Source organism: Trichosurus vulpecula, chromosome 1 (genome assembly GCF_011100635.1).
Source record: "Trichosurus vulpecula isolate mTriVul1 chromosome 1, mTriVul1.pri, whole genome shotgun sequence".
NCBI lineage: Eukaryota > Metazoa > Chordata > Mammalia > Diprotodontia > Phalangeridae > Trichosurus > Trichosurus vulpecula.
In genome coordinates, this window is record NC_050573.1 from 399,077,038 (window position 1) to 399,097,480 (window position 20,443).

The 20,443-nt window shown below is 36.8% G+C and overlaps 1 protein-coding gene across 1 annotated transcript in view; it reads left to right on the forward strand.

Moving 5' to 3' along the window:
* The window catches only part of TTC23L (tetratricopeptide repeat domain 23 like), a 48,235-nt gene extending 28,032 nt beyond the window's left edge, over nucleotides 1-20,203 (forward strand). Inside the window, exons 9-12 of the mRNA XM_036741101.1 lie at nucleotides 1,865-2,014; nucleotides 13,544-13,626; nucleotides 14,328-14,393; nucleotides 20,155-20,203. Of these exons, the coding sequence (XP_036596996.1) occupies nucleotides 1,865-2,014; nucleotides 13,544-13,626; nucleotides 14,328-14,393; nucleotides 20,155-20,203 (348 nt within the window). The remainder of the gene's footprint in view (nucleotides 1-1,864; nucleotides 2,015-13,543; nucleotides 13,627-14,327; nucleotides 14,394-20,154) is intronic.
* The last annotated feature ends 240 nt before the right edge of the window (nucleotides 20,204-20,443 follow it).

A 20,443-nucleotide genomic window follows, 5' to 3' on the forward strand; every position in this document is an offset into this window, starting at 1 on the left:
CCTTGGTTTCTTGAGTGCCCAAAGCCAACTCAACTTCCCCCTGACCATGGTAATTGTTTTCACTCAAAGGAAAAAATGAACACAAAGAATGCATTTTATTACTGGCCTTTTCACTTACAAGGCTCTCACGGGTATCATCATCTGAAAGCTTGCCTGAAAGAAGTGAACTTTTGACCTTTCTCTTGTATTTAAGGCAAAATGTAGTGAGCAAGAAAGCTTCCAATCATGAGATCACATGTGACTGACCTAAACTAACCAACCTTTCACCTTCCTCTTTCCTCTCTGAGAAACATCAGGGACCCTTAAGAATTTAACTTTGACTTTATTGAATTCAAGGAAACTGAACTGAGGGAAATCATTGTCATCCTAACTTTGAAATGTGAAAATACTGTGTCCCTTTACTGTTTCTACCTTAACCACTACTGCTTGAAAACTGACAAAAATTTATTTTTAAATGACTGGGGAAAGGAAGCAAAATTTTAAGAGTTAGCCATGTTATTTCCCTAGTGGTAACACTCTGGAGAATCAGAGGATTGTCGTGAGAAAGCAATGAGACAGGTTGATGAAGTTGGCTTTGTTTTATATTTGAAGAAAATGAAGCACAAAAATTTGAGGAAATTTTGGTTAGGAGTACACAGCTGGTCCATACCAGAGCGTAGCCCTTATGCTATTGGTCATGAAAAATATCATTAACAGCGGTGCTTGATGTTTGCTTCTCATTAGCTAGAAGAGGTCTTCCTGCTCTGTAGTTGGTGATGGGATGAGTTTGAAAGATGGCTAAGAATTTGGGAGTGTAGCTGAGTGGCGGGAGCATCGACTTTGGAACCAAAGAACATAGGGTTAAATGCTGGCTCTTTTACTTAGCACTTGTGAGATTTTGGACAATCATTTAAAATCTTTCAGGTCACCATTTTTTTTTATCTTTAAAATGAAAGGTTGGGGGCAGCTAGGTGGCTCATTGAGTAAAGCACTGGCCCTGGAGTCAGGAGGACCTGAGTTCAAATGTGACCTCAGATACTTTACACACTTACTAGCTGTGTGACCTTGGGCAAGTCACTTAACCTTAATTGCCCTGCCTTCCCCCCTCAAAAAATTTTTTTAAAAATTAAAATGAAAAGTTGATGTAGATGACCTATAAGTTCCTTCTACTTGAAATCTTATAATGGATGAATAAACCAAGATATCATGGCCTACCAAATTGCATGCTGGCAGATATATTCAAGATATTTTTAACATTTGATGACATTCTGGATGCATGAAGATTTTTTAAAATGACTTTTCTTCCAACTTTTATTCCTTTTTTAATGTTTCAAACCTCTTCAAATAGACTGTGGTAAAATCACAGAACTCAGAAAACTGGCCTTGAACATTAGGTAGGGGAACATTTGGGAATGATATGCCTCCTATAGGGTATTGGTTGTCATCCTTCATGCTTGAAGAGGACCAAAATGACATCACTATGCTAGAGTCAAGGTACCGTGTGTCCACTGTGGCTGATCAGACCACTATGAGCTCAGGATGCTCTACCACAGGTCGAACACAAATAGTTCATGTGAACATTTGGGGTGGATTCTCTAAATTTGTACATAGGGTATGATTTCCTACTAAATAACATTTAATTTAATAACAAAACCAGAATCTAAAACCACTAGTTTTTGTTTGTTTGTTTGTTTGGGGGGGGTGAAGGCAGGGACTTTCACAATGGCAAAGGCTATTCCAGATCCTTGAGAAGCATGGGAAAAAACTAACCCTTTCTCTGGGATATTAGTAATACTTTCTCTAGCCTAGAGCCCAGAGGGAGGAATTAATTCGCAGCCAATGTGTTTCTTCAAACTTATACTAACAGCTTGTTTTCATTTCCTAGGAGGCTTATAAACTTCTGAAGAACTCACTGAAGTCCCAACTGATGAGCTATGGTGACTATAGTGAGAAGGTGGCTGAAACTTTTTATATTCTGGGCAGCATCTGCCTAGCCAAGGGAGAAATAAAAAAGACCACTCAACTACTAAGGAAGGTGATTTTCAATTTTGTTTTGTTTCATATCAGTCCAATTCTGATTAAGAATCTGTAGCATAACTACAGATGTGGATGGTCTTTAAAGGTTGTTCATGTCCCTTTGACTTTTAGCAGAGGTCTCACTTAAATCACCCCATGCTGAAGAAAATCCTCTTGGAAGAATAAGTACCCTTAGTACTTGATAGTTGTAGGGTCTATCAGATAGAGATTGAGTGACTTTTTTTGCAGTAGCTAGAGAGGGGATTTAATGTCTCCACAGAACAAAAGGAGCTGACAGTTTCCTTTCCCCTTTTTCTCCTAATCCTGCAAATCCAAGACTTTTCAGGAAAGAGCTAATGATGCTCATTGTTTGCAAATTCCACAGAGAAATTGGAATAGAAGGAAAAGAAGGAGACCGAAGAAGGGCAGGTTAGGAGTGTCAACTGGACTGAAACCAGCCTCTAACCTGTGGATGGCCGGAGCCACACAAAGCACTCTAGAGACAGGAGAGTCAGGATCCAAACAGAAGTTTAATTTCAAAGTGAGCAAAACAACTTGCAAGCAAGAGGGATCTAGACACCTGTGCCAGGCTCCCACCCCCACCGCCCCTACTCAGGGGATGCAAGGCAGTGGGGCTGAACCTTGATTTATATAGTTGTGGCTAGACAAAGAGTCAAACGGTGTAGTGTAGCATCACACACAACAGTGAGGCAAGGTTGTCTAGGGACAAAAAGTCCATTCATAGCAGGGCTTCATGCCTGGGCCTGTTTGTGCTTGCATGAGCTCAGGGATCATCATTCATCCAGAGGGTGAGTGCAAAGGATTGTTGTTATGCCAAGCTCAGGGCACAGCCTGCTTGCTGGGCCTTGGCTCTGGAAAACAGGGCGTCTCCTAATAGTATCTTGACAGGAGCTATTCAGATCACTTACAAAGTCAGTGCCTTTTGTGTCCTTATCAACCCAGGAATCCTTAGGGTTCAAAAAAAGGTCTAGCCCTTCTACAAGGCAAATGATCTATCTTCACTGGAGATATGGGTTAGTTAGGATTATGGATTTAGAGGCAGCAAAAATCTGAGCCCCAGAGAGACTAAGTGATTTGCCCAAGACTGTGTGGATAATAAATGGCATGGCCAGGATTCAAAACTAGGTCTTCTGACTGATATCCACTGCTTTTTCCATTGTGTAATGGTTGGGACATTTTACATTTTTAAAAAATCACTTTAAAATACTCCATATTACCTTCTTGATAGATCACATTCATTAGCAAGTGGCAGCTTCTTCAACCACCCTTACCTTCTTGGTATAGTGGCTTATTCTATTTTCTCCTATCTGGAACACATTGGTTCTCATGTGATCTTTCCTTGGCCCTTTATGAAATAAAGCCTTTAGATTTCTATCTATACTGGGGAAAATAAGCTAGTTTGAAGATTCATGGTCAAGATTTATTTGATCTGTGTATGTAGTACCACATGTAACAAACATTCAGGCCACCACAGACTGAATTAAACATCACATACATACAGAAAATAGAGCCCTAAAGATTTTGTTATTGCTTAAAACCAGAAGTCTTTCCTTTGTTAGCATTTCTGTCATTTAAGAGATTTCAAGCTGTCTCACATAATAAGCATCTTTAATAGTACCTCCAATGAGTTCTAGATTTAAAACTCTAGGTTCAAATTTTGAGCGGTTTCTCCTGATCTCAGTAAGTAGAGACTTTGAGATTTTTTCTCTTTATATAATAGAAATAAATTTAGAATTTTTGAGCTTTTATGGGAACCCTAGGGATTACTGAGTTCACCTGTTTCTCCTCCCCTTCAGGCAAGGCAATGTCAGACTGACTTGGTTTAAATTTGAGGTGGATACAATCAGGCTATGTAGGGGTTTCAGTTGGGTATTTCACTAGTGATGGGTTAGGTGAGAAGCATGGCCATCTTAGGCAGACGTCTGAACAAGGCAAGATCATTTTCAGGACTAAGGCTAAAGACTTGGTCACATGGTCAAGGACCTTTGGTGGGATCAACAGACATGCTAGGCTTGTAGTTTGGTCAATGGGCAGAAGTCAGGAACTGACAGAACAGATAAAGCAGGCTAGTGTCTTAGTTTTTTTTTTTTTTTGTGAGACTTACTGAATGCCCTGAAAGGAGCATGAAATAACTGTTGCCTTTTTACCTTGGACAGTTTAGATTCCTTCCATGATCCTGTTGCAAGGTGGGCCTTCTCAATAAATGCTGCATTTTCATCCACCCAGGAACCATTATGTTCAAATCAAACAGCTAGTCTATTTCCTTCTGACATATTAGGGGCTCATTTGGGGGATATAAGTTCTCTTTGGTCTAGGTAAGAGCAGATTCCTCAGGGTTTTAGATTCTTTGGCATTAGGATCTCCTTTTTAGGGCCACCACCACTGTACTTCCCCCCAAAACTAGGGGGATTGAACTAGATGTTTTCTAGAGGTCCTTCCATGCATAATCATAATACATTTCTATAGTGCTTTGAAATTTACAAAGCAATTTGCCAAGAACAACAACATTGTGAAGTGTATAACACTAATAGTATTCTCTCATTTTACAAAGGAGAAAACTGCTAAATAATGTACTAATAAGTATAACACCTATCTTCAGCAAACTTAGAAATTCAGAAAGTGTGATTTGGTTTTGTTTTTAATTGTTTTTGTGTGGGTTAACGATAGCATATAACCTCAAGGTGCAGTTCTTTATCTAATTTAACATGGTAGAGCATTGATCACTGGAATATGGTATGAACCATTAGGTTTTCTGGGAGTTGGAGTTCATAGACCACAGAATTGATAATGATGGGGAAATATCTGTGAAAGTGGTCACCTGGAATACCAGTGAAGTACAGATGCTACCTTCCAGGTGTTTCTCCAAGTTTATTCGCTTGGATCTTATATAGTTCCTTCACCTTCTTTAGGAATGTTCAAAGGTCAGCCTGGGGCTCTGAAGTAGCTCATGACCTTGATGGTAGTGAATGTCAGGAAGAAGTAGAATGTTCAGCATGAATGAGAGTATTGTTTTGTGAAGCCATATATGGTGTTACTTTATGTGAATTCAGCTCCAGGAAAGAACAAAGCCTAGTTCTATTGATGCATGGTATAGCCACATAATGATTATTCCATAGTGTGGTTTATTCTATATTACCATTTCTTACTCTCTGTACACTTTAACCTTTATAGCTAGGGAACACTTAACCCTCTCTTATACATCTGAACCAGAGGTATGCTGGAAAATGTTTAACCAACTGGCTCTTAGGGAAAATGTACCCATGACACAATTTTAGGTTTAATATGTATTATATTAATTTGTTCTCTATCACTTTATTAAGTTTAGACAATGAATATATCAATAAATTAATCCCTGATTTGTAGCACTTATTTCTAAGGTGTAAATGCAAACAGTGAAAATTTAACAGTTTGCTATCTGAGTAGTATGAACCAGCTCCAGCACACCATTGGTCTGACCCCACCCTAAATTCTTGGATCAGTCCTGTCTGTAGGAGGTGAGCCTTGTGACTAATTCCACTCCAACTCTATCCTTTAATTTCATTAATTGTGCTCTTGCCTCATTTCTCTATTTGGAACCCTGTTTTGAAGAGCCCTGAATATCAGGCTAAAGACTGTAGTATTCTAAGGCAGGAGGAGCCTCAGAATGTATTTTAGATGGTAATTTGATCAGACCTCTGAATCAGAAGGATTTTTATTCCAGTAGAGGGATGAACAATGGAAAGGGAGAACTGGAGGCAAAGATGCCAGTTAGAAGATTGTTATCTTCCAGACAGAACCAGAGATAATGAGGACCTGAGTTAGGGTGGATACTGGGGAAATGAAAGGAGGGGAAGTGGTATCAAGAACCATAGACAATGCAGAGATAGAATCCATGCACTTTTCAGTTGATTGAATGTTTGGGGGAGGGAGGTCAGGAGAGTCAAAAATGATGCTGAGGTTTTGAAACCATATGACTGAGAAGATGGTGATGCCATCACCACTTTGTTCAAGGCATCTCTTTTCCCAGTGCCTAGCATTTATTAGGTCCCGAATAACTTAAGATCGTATATGTAATAAACTAGCTCTTAAAGAAGTCAAAATGGCCTTCTGGACTTTGGGGAGAGGAAGGCATTGTGTTAAACACTCATTTTAAATTGCCTGCACACAGACAGTGTGCCTAGTGGATGGAGATACAAAGATAAAAAAAAAATATTCCCTAATCTCATAGTCAGAAACTAGGTGTCACAGTGGATAGAATTCCAGGCCTAAAGTCAGGAAGATCTGAGTTCAAATCTGGTCTCAGACACTTACTGGCTGTGTATCCTTGGCCAAGTCACTTAACCCTATTTGCCTAATTTTCTTCTGTAAAATGAACTGGAGAAGGAAACCGCAAACCACTCCCAATATCTTTGCCAAGAAAACCCTAAATAGGCACAACTGAATTGATTGAACAAGTGAAACTTCATGGTACTTGTGCTGTGAGGCACTTTGGGGTTTGGGATGGATCTGTACAGATAGGATGGAGGTGACTGGGGCAAAAAAAGGATCCAAAGTACTCTAGGAAAATCTGAAGAAGGATCAAAGACGTTCACAGAAGGGGACCAGAACTTTATTGAGAAGTGACAACTGAGCCTGGTCTTGAAGGAAGAGAAGGATTATGATAGGGAGAGAGGAGGAGAGAGTGCTTTCTAATTATGGGGGAGTGGGGGTGCGAGTGGACAGGAAGAGAGAGATAGTGAACGTGAACACACGGAGGTAGAAATTAGCATGCTGAATTTGAGCAAAAATAGCCCAGTTTGACTGGAATATAGAAGTATTTGAAAGTAGATGAGGAGATAGGATTGGAAACCTTAGGTGGATTCAGAGAGTGGAAGGTGTTAAATGCTATGTTAAGGAGCCTGTCTTTTATCCTGCAGACAAATAGGAAGCACTCAAAGGTGGGTGGAGAATGATATTGTAAGACTAGCTCATTAGGAAGGTTATTTTGGCAGCTATGGGAAAAAGGTTTGGAGATAGGAAACCAATTAGATCTTTGCTCTAACAAGCACAGACTATGCACAGACAGCTGATTCAGGAATGACTTCCATCTCAGTAACAATTCATTTCTTGTTTGTTAAACTAAAATTAATTTCATCTTTAGGATATTATTCAGTGCTTGCCAATTTTTTTTCTTAAAGAAAATTTTTTTCCTCAAAGAAAGCTGGAGGTTTCTGTATAATCTCATTCCTATCTGATCTATCTCATTCCCCTTTCCAGAATCATATTTTCCATACATTTCTAGACACCCTAACCTATTTTCACCTTTATGTTGAAGTCATCAAGTATTAAAGGATATGCTATTTTACTGACTTTGTGTATGAGTTGGTGGCAGGCAGGAGTGGGGGGAGTGTCTCATCAGGTTCTTTTTAGGATTTCTCTACCTCATTATTCTCTATAATAGATGTGAGTACAAATTCTGTGATTATTTTCATTAAGTATTTTTTCTTTTTGCAATACAATTGCATCGCAATACAAGATGACAAAATATTCCATGAAATGATATTTCTTGCTGTCTTCCAGAATATTTATCATATATGATATTGTTATATCATATATATATATAATTATAATTTATAACCAACTTCACCTATTCCTCTGTCTGCTTTTCCAAGGGGATCCTGGTTCATTTACACCAAGAAAAGATTAATACGATTTAACTCCCCCTAGTAGCCATTTGTCACTAGAGAAGAACTCACACTTAAAGTATCCATAGCCAAACCAAAGTTTATAGACTAAAAATAAATTGTTATTCTTAATACCTTTTGCATTTTTTTCTTGCCACTCTTCTCTCTACTGTCATCACAGAAGTGATATGGAGTCATATAAGAATGAAGGTTATTTTGAATTTTCATTTGTTAGCAGGCTGCCATAAATAAAGTATACATTACCAAGTGGGCAGCCTTTTGGTAATGAGCTCTGGCTCATTCAGCTAAGCTGCTCCTGAGCAACAAACTCAGTCCATTGCTACAACACTACTCAAAGCCTTTTTTCAGTCAGTCAGTCAGTCAGTCAACATTTATTAAATGCCTACTATGTGCCAGTACTGTGCTAAGTGCTGGGGAGACAGTGCCTGCCCTAAAGGAGCTTAGAATTGAAGGGGGGAACAATACACAAATGGAAACTGGGGTCAGGGGAAGAGAAGAACTTGTCAGAATTTGCACCGCCAGGATCACATCCATACCCTAATGAGGCATCACAACAGGCCTATAACTTCATATCTTCAGGTAGAAATAATTTTGCCTCTTCTTTAGTAATGGGATTAGACCTGTGGTTTCACTAGTAATGAAATTCCTCTTACCAGTTAAGGTCAGCACCTTCTCTGCAAGTTATAGTCTTAGAGATTTGCCTGGAACACTGAGAATTTAAGTGACCTGCCAGGGAACACAGCTTAATATGTGTCAGGGGTAGGACTTGAATAGCCCAGGTCTTCCTGGGTTTGAAGCTGGCCCTCTCTTCACTCCACAACATTGCCTTATTTTTCTTTACCCATAATTATTCCATTGATTTATAATTCTTGTCTTACTGCTATAAGTAGCATTTCTAGCACAATATCAAAACCGCAGCAGCAGCAGTGGGATAACTGCTTCACTCCTGATCTAATTGGGAAAGCTGCCAGTGTTTCTCCACTGAAAATAATGCTACCTCTTAGTTATAGATAGATCCTCTCAGTCATATTAAGTAAAAGTCCTTTTATTCCTATGATTTTTTTGGTGTTTTTGTAACAAATGAATGCTGCTTTTTGTTGAAGGGTATTTCTGCCTGTTGACATAATCATGTGGTTATAGCAATGATATCATGTGGACTAGGTTGTTGTTTTTTTAAACTTAGGACTTTTTTTTAATAGAAAGTTATCTTTTGAAAAGATTATCTGTTTTTCATTTTGTTAATATTAATTATGTTGTATTTTTGTAAACATTCATCCATTCAACTTAAATGTCCATTTTTGCCTTATAATTCTGTATAATAGTTTTTGATCATCTTATTGCTTTCCTCTCCATCGTTGTAAGTTTCCCTTCCTAAATTCCTTTTCTTAATGTTTCCCTTTTGTTATTTCTTGTAGCACAATAATATTCCATTACATGCACCTAACATAATTTGTTTAGTCATTCCTCATTTGGTATGAGTACTCCCTCAATTTCCAGTTCTTTGACAGCACAAAAAATGGTATAAATATTTTCCTTACATTTAAGTCTTTTTCCTCTTTCTCTCTTTGGGGGATGTAGGCATAAAAGTGGTATTGCTAAATCAAAGGGTATGTGTGGTTTAGTGTTGTTGTTGTTTTTGGTGGGGAGGAATAGTTCCAAATTGCTTTCCAGAACAGAATGACTGGACCAATTCATAGCCCCATCAACAGTGCATTTGTGAGCCCGTTTTACTGTAGCAGCCCCGCCAACAATTGTGATTTTTGCTGATTGGACAGGCATGAAGTAGAACCTCAGAGTTATTTTCATTTGAATTTCTCTTATTGTTCATGATTTGGAGTGTTTATCATATGGCTGTTGATAGTTTGGATTTCTTCCATTGAGAACTTCTTGTTCGTATCATTTGATCTTTTATTTAATAGAGGAATAATTTACATTTCTCTTGTTGCTTACAATTTTATTGGATTGTCTCTAACGGATGACCTTAATATTTCTACCCTTCTGTATTTGTTATTTTTAGATTAGCACATGATCCATATTTTAAAAGGTACTTCACAATGCTGAAATGAGTATTCTTAAGATTCCAATTCCATAATTCCCAAAGATATTTGTTATTTTTCCAACTTATTGTTCAAATTTATTGTTTCTTTCCATTTAGATTTGATTCTGAAAGAGATACATTGAAGTCATTGCCTATAATTATTATGTTAGTATCTAGATCTTTTTGCAATTCATTTCATTCTTTTAAAGTAGTTAGATGTGATACGATTCAGTACCTACCTATATATTGAACATCTCTTAAAGAGCTTCAATTTCACTCCTTTAATTATTTAATTAAGCTTTTCAGCCATTCTGGAATTTCTTGTTTGTTTCATTCCCTTTTCTGAGGTTTTAGTGTCATTGTAGAATTCTAAATTTTCTTTTGGAGATTTATCCTAGAGTTCTTTAGCCCATGATGGTATCTTTTCTTAGTATTGGGAATTTTTCTTATTACTAATTTCTTCAGTTTCTTTGTTATGTTTTATATGGATTTTTCCTTAAAAGAATTTCTTTCCTTTTCTTTCTTTTATGTCATTCTTTTTAGATTATTTGCTCATTCCTTACTATTTAGAAGTGATGAGAATAAGCTGGATTTTGATAAGACCTCTTGTTCTCAAGCACCTTGCCAGAAGTCTCAGGCCAACTTTAAGGACACTTCAGTACATATTCCTGATAATCTTTTTATTTCATGACCAATTTTGAGAGTAGCACACATGTTTCACTTGTACTTCATTACTGATGTAGTCAAAGACATATCCAAAATATATTATAGCCCATTACTTTAAGAAAATCCTATGAGATTGTTATCAAAATCAAGTGATTCTTACACTACAAAGAGCTCTTTATTTTTACAAAAATATTAATCACAAGGCTCCCTTAAACAGCCTGTTCCTTTGGTGCATATTGTTGAGTTAATCCACCAAAAATTGATTTACAAAAAACTTTTCAGTATTGTGGACCAAGTAATGATAATGTTCACCCATACAAAGAGCCAGTATCTCCATTGAGGGAAAGAAATGTATGTGAGCAGCCCCATTAATTATTTGCTAACCTATATTGTAATTTGCTGAGGGGGTTTTCTAGATTTGTATTGGTATACATTTTGTTTAAAAAGAAAGGCAAAACATCCATTAGCTAACATACCAAAAGCTTATTTTGTATTCCAATTTTATTTTAAACAAATTCTGGTTCATTTTGAACAAATTTCAAGCAAGAGATTCAGTCATTTTTCAGTCATGTCTGACTCTTTATGACCCCATTTGGTGTTTTTTTGGCAGAGATACTGGAGTGGCTTGCCATTTCCTTCTCCAGCTCATTTTACAGATGAGGAAACTAAGGCAAACAGGGTTAAGCGACTTGCACACACAGCTAGTAAGTGTCTAAAGTCAGATTTGAACTCAAGAAGATGAATCTTCTAGACTCTAGGCCTGGCACCTCTACTTTGCTACCTAGCTGCCCAAGCAAGAGAGATTAGAGTGGCACATAATGGAGACTTTTACTGCTCTGGACTCTTCATGTTACTTTTTTTGAGAATACAAGCAGTAGGGTAGCCAACACTCAAATAGAATAAATAGTTGGTTTCTCAAGGACCATGCCAGAGATCCAGGGGTCCACTTCTGGAAGTATGGGATTCCTCTCTTAAGAAAAACAAGCTGTTTCCTATTTCCAATTAGCTATGACAAAGACAGTAGTGAATTTCATGCCAAAGTTATCCAAATCCTCACTTGAGGTCACTAACCCACGGTAGAGTTTCTGTGACTCTTATTTACAGCTAGATTGTACAGAGAGGCAGAAGGGGCTATAGCTTATTGTGGGGTATGATTTTAAGGGGTTTTTTGCCCTGAAAAAACATCCTACTTACCTGTTTAATCCCAGAAATTCCAATGGAGGTGTGCTTTCTTTAACCTATAGCTTGAACTCTGTTAAAATTCCCTTGGCCTTGCTAGTATTTATTCAAATGTTTTCATTGATATTCATTAGGGAAACTGGTCTATAGTTTTTTTTTCCTCTCTTTTAGCTCTTTCTGATTTACGTATCAGCACCACATTTATGTCATAAAAAGAATTTAGTAGTAGGACTCCTTCTTTGCCTATTTTCCTAAATAGTTTGTATAATATTGGAATGAATTGTTCTTTAAATGTTTGGTAGAATTCACTTGTGAACCAATTGGACCCTGGGGATTTTTTCTTAGGGAGTTCATTAATGGCTTGTTCAATTTCTTTTTCTAAAATGGGGTTATTTAGGCATTCTATTGCCTTATCTGCTCATCTTGGTCATATAAAATTTTGTAAATATTCATCAATTTTGCTCAAATTATTATATTGGCATATATTTGGGCAAAATATTTCCTAATGATTGCTTTAATTTCTTCTTCATTGGTGGTGATTCTATCCTTTTCATTTTTGATACTGGATATTTGATTTTCTTTTCTTTTTTAAAATCAAATTAACCAATGGTTTATCTATCTTATTGGTTTTTTTCATGAAAACCAGTTCTTAGATTTATTTATTAGCTCAATTGTTTTCTTACTTTCAATTTTATTCATCTCACTTTTGGTTTTCAGGATTTCCAATTTGGTGCTCAATTGGGGATTTTTAATTTGTTCTTTTTCTAGTTTTTTTAGTTGCATGCCCAATTCATTGACCTGTTTTTTCTCTATTTTGTTGATGTAAGAATTTAGATAAGTAAGTTTTCCTTTATGGATGGCTTTGGCCGTATCAAATATTGGTATGTTGTCTCATTGTTGTCATTCTCTTTAATGACATCATTCATTGTTTCTATGATTTGTTCTTTGACCCACTTATTCTTTAGGGTTAGATTTAGTTTACAATTAATTTTTAATCTGTCTTTCCAGTGCCCTTTGTTAAATGTAATTTTTATTGCATTATGAACCTAAAAGGATATATTTAATATTTCTGCCTTTCTACATTTGATTTTGGGGGTTTTGTGCCTTAATACAAGGTCAGTTTTTGTGTAGGTGCAATGTGCTGCTGAGAAAAAGGTATATTCTTTTCTCTTCCCATTCAGTTCTCTCCAAAGGTCTGTCATATCTAACCTTTCTAATATTCTCTATTCACCTCCTTAGTTTCTTTCTTATTTATTTTTAGGTTCATAAAAATTCTGATTTATCAAGTTCTGAGAGGGCCCTGTTGAGGTTCCCTTAAAATTCCCTTGGGAACCATATTAAAGGGAAAGAGAACTTGGGAGGCAAAGAGTTGTAGGAAGTGACACAGAGGTGAGTGGCCAGAGATAGTAAGATCTTTACAATTCTGCAGAGGACTAGAGATAGTACTCCTCACCATCCTTCTTAATCTTCTCCTTGGACAGTAAGGACCTTCTTTGTGTTGCTTTTGAAAAGAGTCATGTTAAAAATAGTGGGGTAGATGAGGAAGAATAGAAAAAAATATATACTTTTTGGCCTCCACTTTCAAGGTAGCAGTAATGGTTCCTTTAAGTAGAAATGTACCTAAGAGTGAGCACTTTACAATTTTTCAAATGATATAATGTGTGACACTTGTATTTTGAAATCTATATAGAAGTTATTCCTGCTGTAACTGCATTTGTTCTTGAATGATACTATTATTTATTCCCTTTTGGCTTTCTACAGTCTTTACCTCAGTGGTATATAGATGTGAATGGTGATTTCAGAGCTCTCATGAATATTGCTGTTTCTTTCTGAAAAAGAATTAGTAAAATATGGAGCAAGTTGCTGAATTTTCAAGAACATAGTATCTCATTCTTCTGAACGACTGCTTAGTTAGGTTTGCATGTGAGTTAGTAGCCATCTGACAATTTTTTCCCATTTTGTTTATTTAATCTACCCACAGTGTTTGGAAATTCAAATCCTTATTTATGGAACAGATCACAAAAAAACCAGAGAGACACAAAAATTGCTGACTTTGCTACAGAGGTGAGTCTAGTTTCCTGGCAACATCCAAGCCAGCTGCTTCACATCTTAATGTAGTTAATCCCCCAGAATTAATAAGTCATGTGTTAGTTGTTGCTATCAGCATTGCTTGTACAATAAAACCCCTCTATACTATTACAGGTTTGGTCAAACCATGCCACTATATGTGTATGGATTTTGCATCTAAATCTAGAACATGAAGAAAAATGCTGTATTTACCATTTGGCACCTATAAAGTTCTCATGGTGCTGTGTACTATAGCTAGTCCTTATAAAAATAAGTTCTTAGCTGACCTGAGACAGCATAGAGGAAAGGACATCATCTTTGGAGTCTGAGAGAACTGAATCCCAGCTCTTCCACTTGGTACCTGTGTGACCTTAAGCGGGTCATTTAATTTCTCCAGGCCTCAATTTCCTTATCTGTAAAATGAGGGAGTTGAACTAAATGCTCTCTATCATCCCATCCAGCTCTCAATCTATGATGCTGAAACCTGCTCATTGCAGTATGGACAAGCACAGAAAATAACCAAGTGCATTTTATAAAAATCCAAGATTTATGATGAGAGTATTTCTCTGGTTTACATAGCTAAGGAAGAAAAATAACAGTAAAACATTTCTTGAAATGTAAACTAGAGTTTTAGCAGCCTTGCCTATGTCTTTAGTCCTGTAATTTGTTTTCTTTTGTTTTTTTTTTCCTCAACCCAGGCTGAAGATGACGTCTTTGAGGAATACAACTAGCACTTTTCATGGTATCAGCCCAGTTCCTAGCAGGTAGATTTTTCACATAATGGAAACCATGATGGTGTCCCCCCCCCCCCACCTTTTTTTTTTCTATATTGTCAGTAAGGGAATGATCAGAGACTGGAGTATAGGTCTGGAAATGACATCAGAATATTTCTAGTCTTTTCCTCTCTCCTTCCACACTTATCCTTCAAATAGGATCATACGGAGTGAGTATAACTAGAATGTATCCTATTTCAAAACCATCTAATTATCTCATATCTCAATGTTAAGGGCAAACAGTTAACCAAGTTTTCTAGTCCCATATGGTCCCAAGCTTTAGGTTTGTGGTACTTAGAAAGCCCTGCTTCTGCCTATGTATTTTACATTGTTGTCACCAGATAGAGAATCTGAATTTCTGGGAAATTTTAGATTAATGATGATGATAATGATGATAATGATATCTCAACTGGAATTACACGCTGAGAACCATTAATACCTATGCAATGTTGATCTTAATGTATGTTTTTGGAATTGTAACATAGACAATAACAGATTTGGAAAGTATCTAAACAAAAACCCATATGATATTAATGAAACACTAACAAGTGTTTCATTACTTGTAATCTCAAGACCCCCCCCCCCACCCACCCAGATGAACACTCCTTGATCAAAAAGGAGGAATAGAGTTGGTAAATATTCTCAAAGCATTAATAAAGAGGTTAAGAACATAGAAATGGTTCTGGAACAAAGGAGGCATTCCTATACAGAGCAATGGTAAGGGTCAATCATAAGTGTGAATTACTGGGTTTATAACTGGACTATAACTGAAACTGGTTTCCTTCTGAATGGAGCCAATGAAATGGTTAAGATCCCAAAATGGAGTGAAGAGGCCTTCATGGTCAACCTCCACATGGACACAGCCAATAATATGTTGTCAAAGAAGCAACAGAACAAATGGCCAAGTCATGTGGCTCTATTTACAGAAACAGAGAGGGTTAGGATAGTGATTCTAAACTGGGTCACAGCCACTAGAAATTACAGAATGGTTGCCCACAAGGATTCTGGATTTATCATACAGCTCAGAATATCCAAGAAAATAGTAGAAGCTATCTAACTTGTCACTTCCGGTTGCAAAAAATTAGCATATACAAAATACTTAGCAAGATATGATCACATACCTAGAAACACATCACAAGCTCACTATCTTTGCTATAATGAATTCCCGTACTACAAATTATTATTCTTTTTGTTGGTGTTCAGTCATTTCAATCACGCCCAACTCATGATTTTTCTTTCATCCCTGTGATGTGGAAAAGAATCATAAGAGGAAACAGAAGACATTTCTATTTAATACTAACTCTCATCCACAGGAATTGTTCTCTGTCCTCTAGGATATGATCTCCCTCCTAAAGCGGACAGAAACCCCTTAGGGCCAAGGAAGGATCCCTAATAAGAATAAAGGGCCTCTTACAAAAAGACATTTACAATCTCTTTACTGCAATGAAAGAAAAAAGTCTCAATAAAAGTTTTTAGGGTTTTTTTTTGTCTTCTGAAACAAGCCTGCCTCTTACTACCTAAGAACTGTTGAGCAAAACTTGAAGAAAATTTGCCAATACACAAATGTCAAGAATAAACAAAAGAATTTGTTTTTTCAGCTTCAGCATCTCGCTGAAATAATGAATGCCAGATCCCTGGGAACCTGGTTCATTTTTCTGACATGTTTTTGTGCTGTCTTATTTCTCCTACTCCCTCAAGGATGTGATTTTAATCAATGCTTCATATTTAGAACTATTCCCTCTCCTCACCCTCTCCTGAAACAATCCTCACTCTGGGCTATTGCCAAAAGAGAGAATTTCAGACTCAGAACAGGTTCTAATGGCCAGGTCTGAGAAATGCTAATTCTGTGAATTAAGGATTAGTGCTAAGATTAGGAGAAATTACTCAACTCCCAAACAGAGAATTTACTACTTTATCCATATTTTAGATTTGAACAGGAACTTACTTTGTAGAGAATCCAAAGATACCAAGAACATGAAGCTAAATCATTTTCTATTCGTTTGTTCCTGTAAGATACCAATCATTTCCTGGGGTGGTTTAAGGGCAGTGGAGATTTCTTTTAATGTAGCATATATATCTGATAGAAATTAGGTGAAGCATTTCAAAAATGATCCTACAGAAGGGCATGATGATTCATAAGATCATTTGGAGTTTAAATGGGACTTGGAGATCATATGGTCCATTGCTCTTATTATGTTGGGTTGTTGTCTGACTCTTCATGACCCCATTTGGGGTAGTCTCAGAAGGAAAGCACTAAGATTAAAGAGGAATGGAAAAGGTTTCTTTCAGAGGGAAGGACTTTAACTGAGACTTGAAGGAAACCAGAGAAACTAGGAGGCAGAGATGAAGAGGGAGAGCATTCCAGGCACAGGAGACAGCCAATGACATCATTTGGAGTGGGGAAATGAGTGGAGGATGGAGAAGAGTAGGAAGAAACTCGAGGCAGGGAGATTAACAGGCTCTTGCAGTAGACCAAGTGTGAGCTGAAGAGGACCTGGGCATGGGTGGTTTGGTAGTATCAGAGGAGAGAAGATTTTGTACACAAAAGATAGTTTGGTAGGAGTGATAAGACTTGGCCACTGGGTTGGATAATGGGGGGTGAGACTGAGGAGAACACCTAGGTTTTGATCCTTAGTAACTGAAAGGATGGTGGTACCCTTGATAGTAATAGGGAAATTAGGAAGAGAGAAGGGTGTGGAAGGAAAAGACAACAAGCTCAGGTTTGTGTGCGTGATTTCAATTTTTAAAAAATAATATTTTATCCCTCCCCTGCCACAATTACATGTAAAAAGAATTTTTACATTTGTTGGGGTTTTTATTGTAAAGTTTTGAGTTCCAAATTCAATGCCTCCCTCTCCTCTGCATTCCCTGAGATGGTAAGCAGTCTGATGTAGGTTATACATGTGCAATCATGTAAAACATTTCCAATTAGTCATTTTGTGCAAGAAGATGAAAGAAAGGAAGGAAGAAAGAAAGAAAGAGGAAGGAAGGGAGGAAGGAAGGAAGGAAGGAAGGAAGGAAGGAAGGAAGGAAGGAAAGAAGGAAAGTTCTTTCTCTGGATGTGGATAGCATTTTCCAACATTAATTCTTTGCTATTGTCTTGGATCATTGTATTGCTGGAAAGAATTGTCATTCACAGTTCTTCATTGTAAAGTATTGCTATTGCTGTATACAATGTTCTCCTTGTTCTGCTCATTTTGCTTTGTATCAGTTCATATCATCTTTTCAGTTTTTTTAAATCATCCTGCTTGTCATTTCTTATAGAACAATAATATTCCATCACATCGTATACCACAACTTGTTCAGCCATTCTCCAACTGATGGGCATCCCCTCAATTTACAAGTCTTAGCTACCACAAAAAGAGCTGCTATTAATATCTTTGTACAAATGGGTCCCCTCCACCTTTTTAACGTCTTTGGGACACAGACCCAGCAGGGGTATTGCTGGACAAAAGGGTATGCACACAGTTTTACAGCCCTTTGGGCATAGTTCCAAATTGCTCTCCAGAATGGCTGGATTATCACAACTCCACCAATTTCCCACATCCCCTCCAACATTTATCAATAAGCTTAGTTTAAGGGTTTCTATGGGACATAACAGTTCAAGATGTCTTATGTCTTTTGGGTGTGACTGCTGAACTACTATCAGTAATCTTTAAGAAATAATGGAGAATGGGAGAGATAACAGATGAAAAATGAGCAAATATCATATTTATTTTCATAAAGGAAAAATTACAAATTAATAGGATGGATAGCAATACCCAGCATCATTTTAGAATGGAATATTAAATGGATGATTTGTCAACACTTAGGTGCCAGCACATGTTCCCTAAGAACAAAGTTATGCCAAATTAGCCGCCTTTTCCTTTTTGACTGGGTTATGAGACAGGTTAATCAGGGGAACGCTGGAGACATACTGCATCTGGACATCAACAAGATATATATATATGTATATGTATATGTATATATATTATATATACACATACACACTCACACATATATGTATATATATGTATGTATACATACACACATATATGTATATATATGTATGTACACACACACACACACAATAGTTTTAATTTTTTTTAACATGTGGACCAAAGAAATGTAGGCTGCAAAACAGTACAGTTAGGAAGATTTTTAATCAGTTGACTATATCCAAAAAGTGCTGGTTAATGTATCGATGTCGACCTGGAAGGAAGTCTCTAGTGATAATGCTACAAGGCTCACTCCCTGGCTTTGTGCTTTTCAAAATTTTAATAAATTATTTGGATGAAAACATGTATGATCAAATTACAGGCAGTATATGATTGAATTTTAAAATAAGGATGTCTTATTCTCAAGTTAAAGGTTATAAGATGTTTTTTATTTTGATTGGCGAGGGTTGTTTATTTTTTAAACTTTGGCCATATTCCCAAAGCAGCATTAATTAAATCTTTATGAACAGAGACTAACTCATGAATAATTTCATCAGATCATCATGTCTTGAACATTATCCTACTTATTTTATGATTCATTATTTTATTTTCTCTCAGACCTCATTCTATCTCTATGCCATAGTTGCACCTTTGGTGCATTAACAAGGAGAATCAGACTGATAGTTGTTAAAAGAAATTATTAAGTTGGCTATACAGATATATTGCTTATTTATTACCTTACAAAGTGAGCTAAAGCTTAACAGTCTTGTGGAACATTTGTAATCATCGTATGAAAGGATAATCTGTCATGATAGCTGTACATAGAAGATGATGTGTTAGTAGTAATCTTATTCTAAAAATATGAAAGTGGCTTCCCAGAAGAGGATACTGTCACCCAGTGGTGGAAGAGGTATAAGTCGTTGGCTTGCCTACTGTTTGACTCAGTCCCCGTAGGAAACTATTGCTTGGCTCTGTAACCCTGAGCACATACCAAATGGAGGCTGTAATAGTTCATAGGCTTGTTATGGAATCACTAATAAAAAGGGATGGCAAAACACTTGGCATACTAACATAATCCAGGATGGGTGCTAATTAACAAAGTTGTAACTAGGATGTATACATAGACCTCACATTGTTCATACAATTTGACTGGACTATAAGTATGTCAAGCCTTAGTGGTTCAGCTCTTTACATAGAGGCGAATAAGGAACATTTAGCTGGTTGTTGGGCTTGCAAGGGTTACGTAAGTGAGAAAATGGATTTATTTTATAATATTTATTATAGTACAACTATACATACTATATAATAACATAAAATTTATTATAATTATAATATTTTATTTTCATCACTCATGAGCCACATTGGTTTTCCTATCTCTGTGCTTCTGGAAAGAAAGATTACTTTTGAAAACCCTTCAACAGTTATTTATGCACTTATATGCGAGTCACTATTAGGACCTCCTCACCCATACATATAATCTACCAATTCTTCCCCCCATAAAACTTTAGAAGAATTTAAATAATGCAAGTGAGTTAGGTACCCTTTTCTCATCTAAATCAATAGCAAGTACAAGATTGACTATTCTGGAAACCTCTCCTTTGTAGAGAAAAAAGATTCTTATATGATTTATGTGGTCTGTTAAAAAATATTTGTCTCTGGTAATTAATAGATCTTGTCTCTGGCCGCTCATTTTGATGCTGGTATGATTAAAGTCCTCCTGGTATAGTCAAGCAAATATTTATTAATTGTTGGGGAGAAAGAAGTGGGGCTTATGCCTAAAGGGATAGAAGGCAACAGCAAGATAAATGCACTAATTGTTTTTTCCTTTACTCTAGGTCTTCTGGTATCATTGAAAAGGAAAATAGACAAGAAAGACAGAAATAAATCAAATTTTGTTGATAAGTTCTGGGTCTCATGCTTTTGCATAACCATAGCTGATGATATCATAGGAAAACAACGATATAGGATTCTATTAAGCACTCTGTGGAAAATTTTTTCCCCAAAGCAGCAAAGAACACCACTGGTAAAATGCCTGCTAGACACTATCTGCCTGATCTCTAACTTGATGAAGCAAACTCTTGGACTTTTTATATGCACCTTCTTTATTTGAAGTTAGGATTCTTT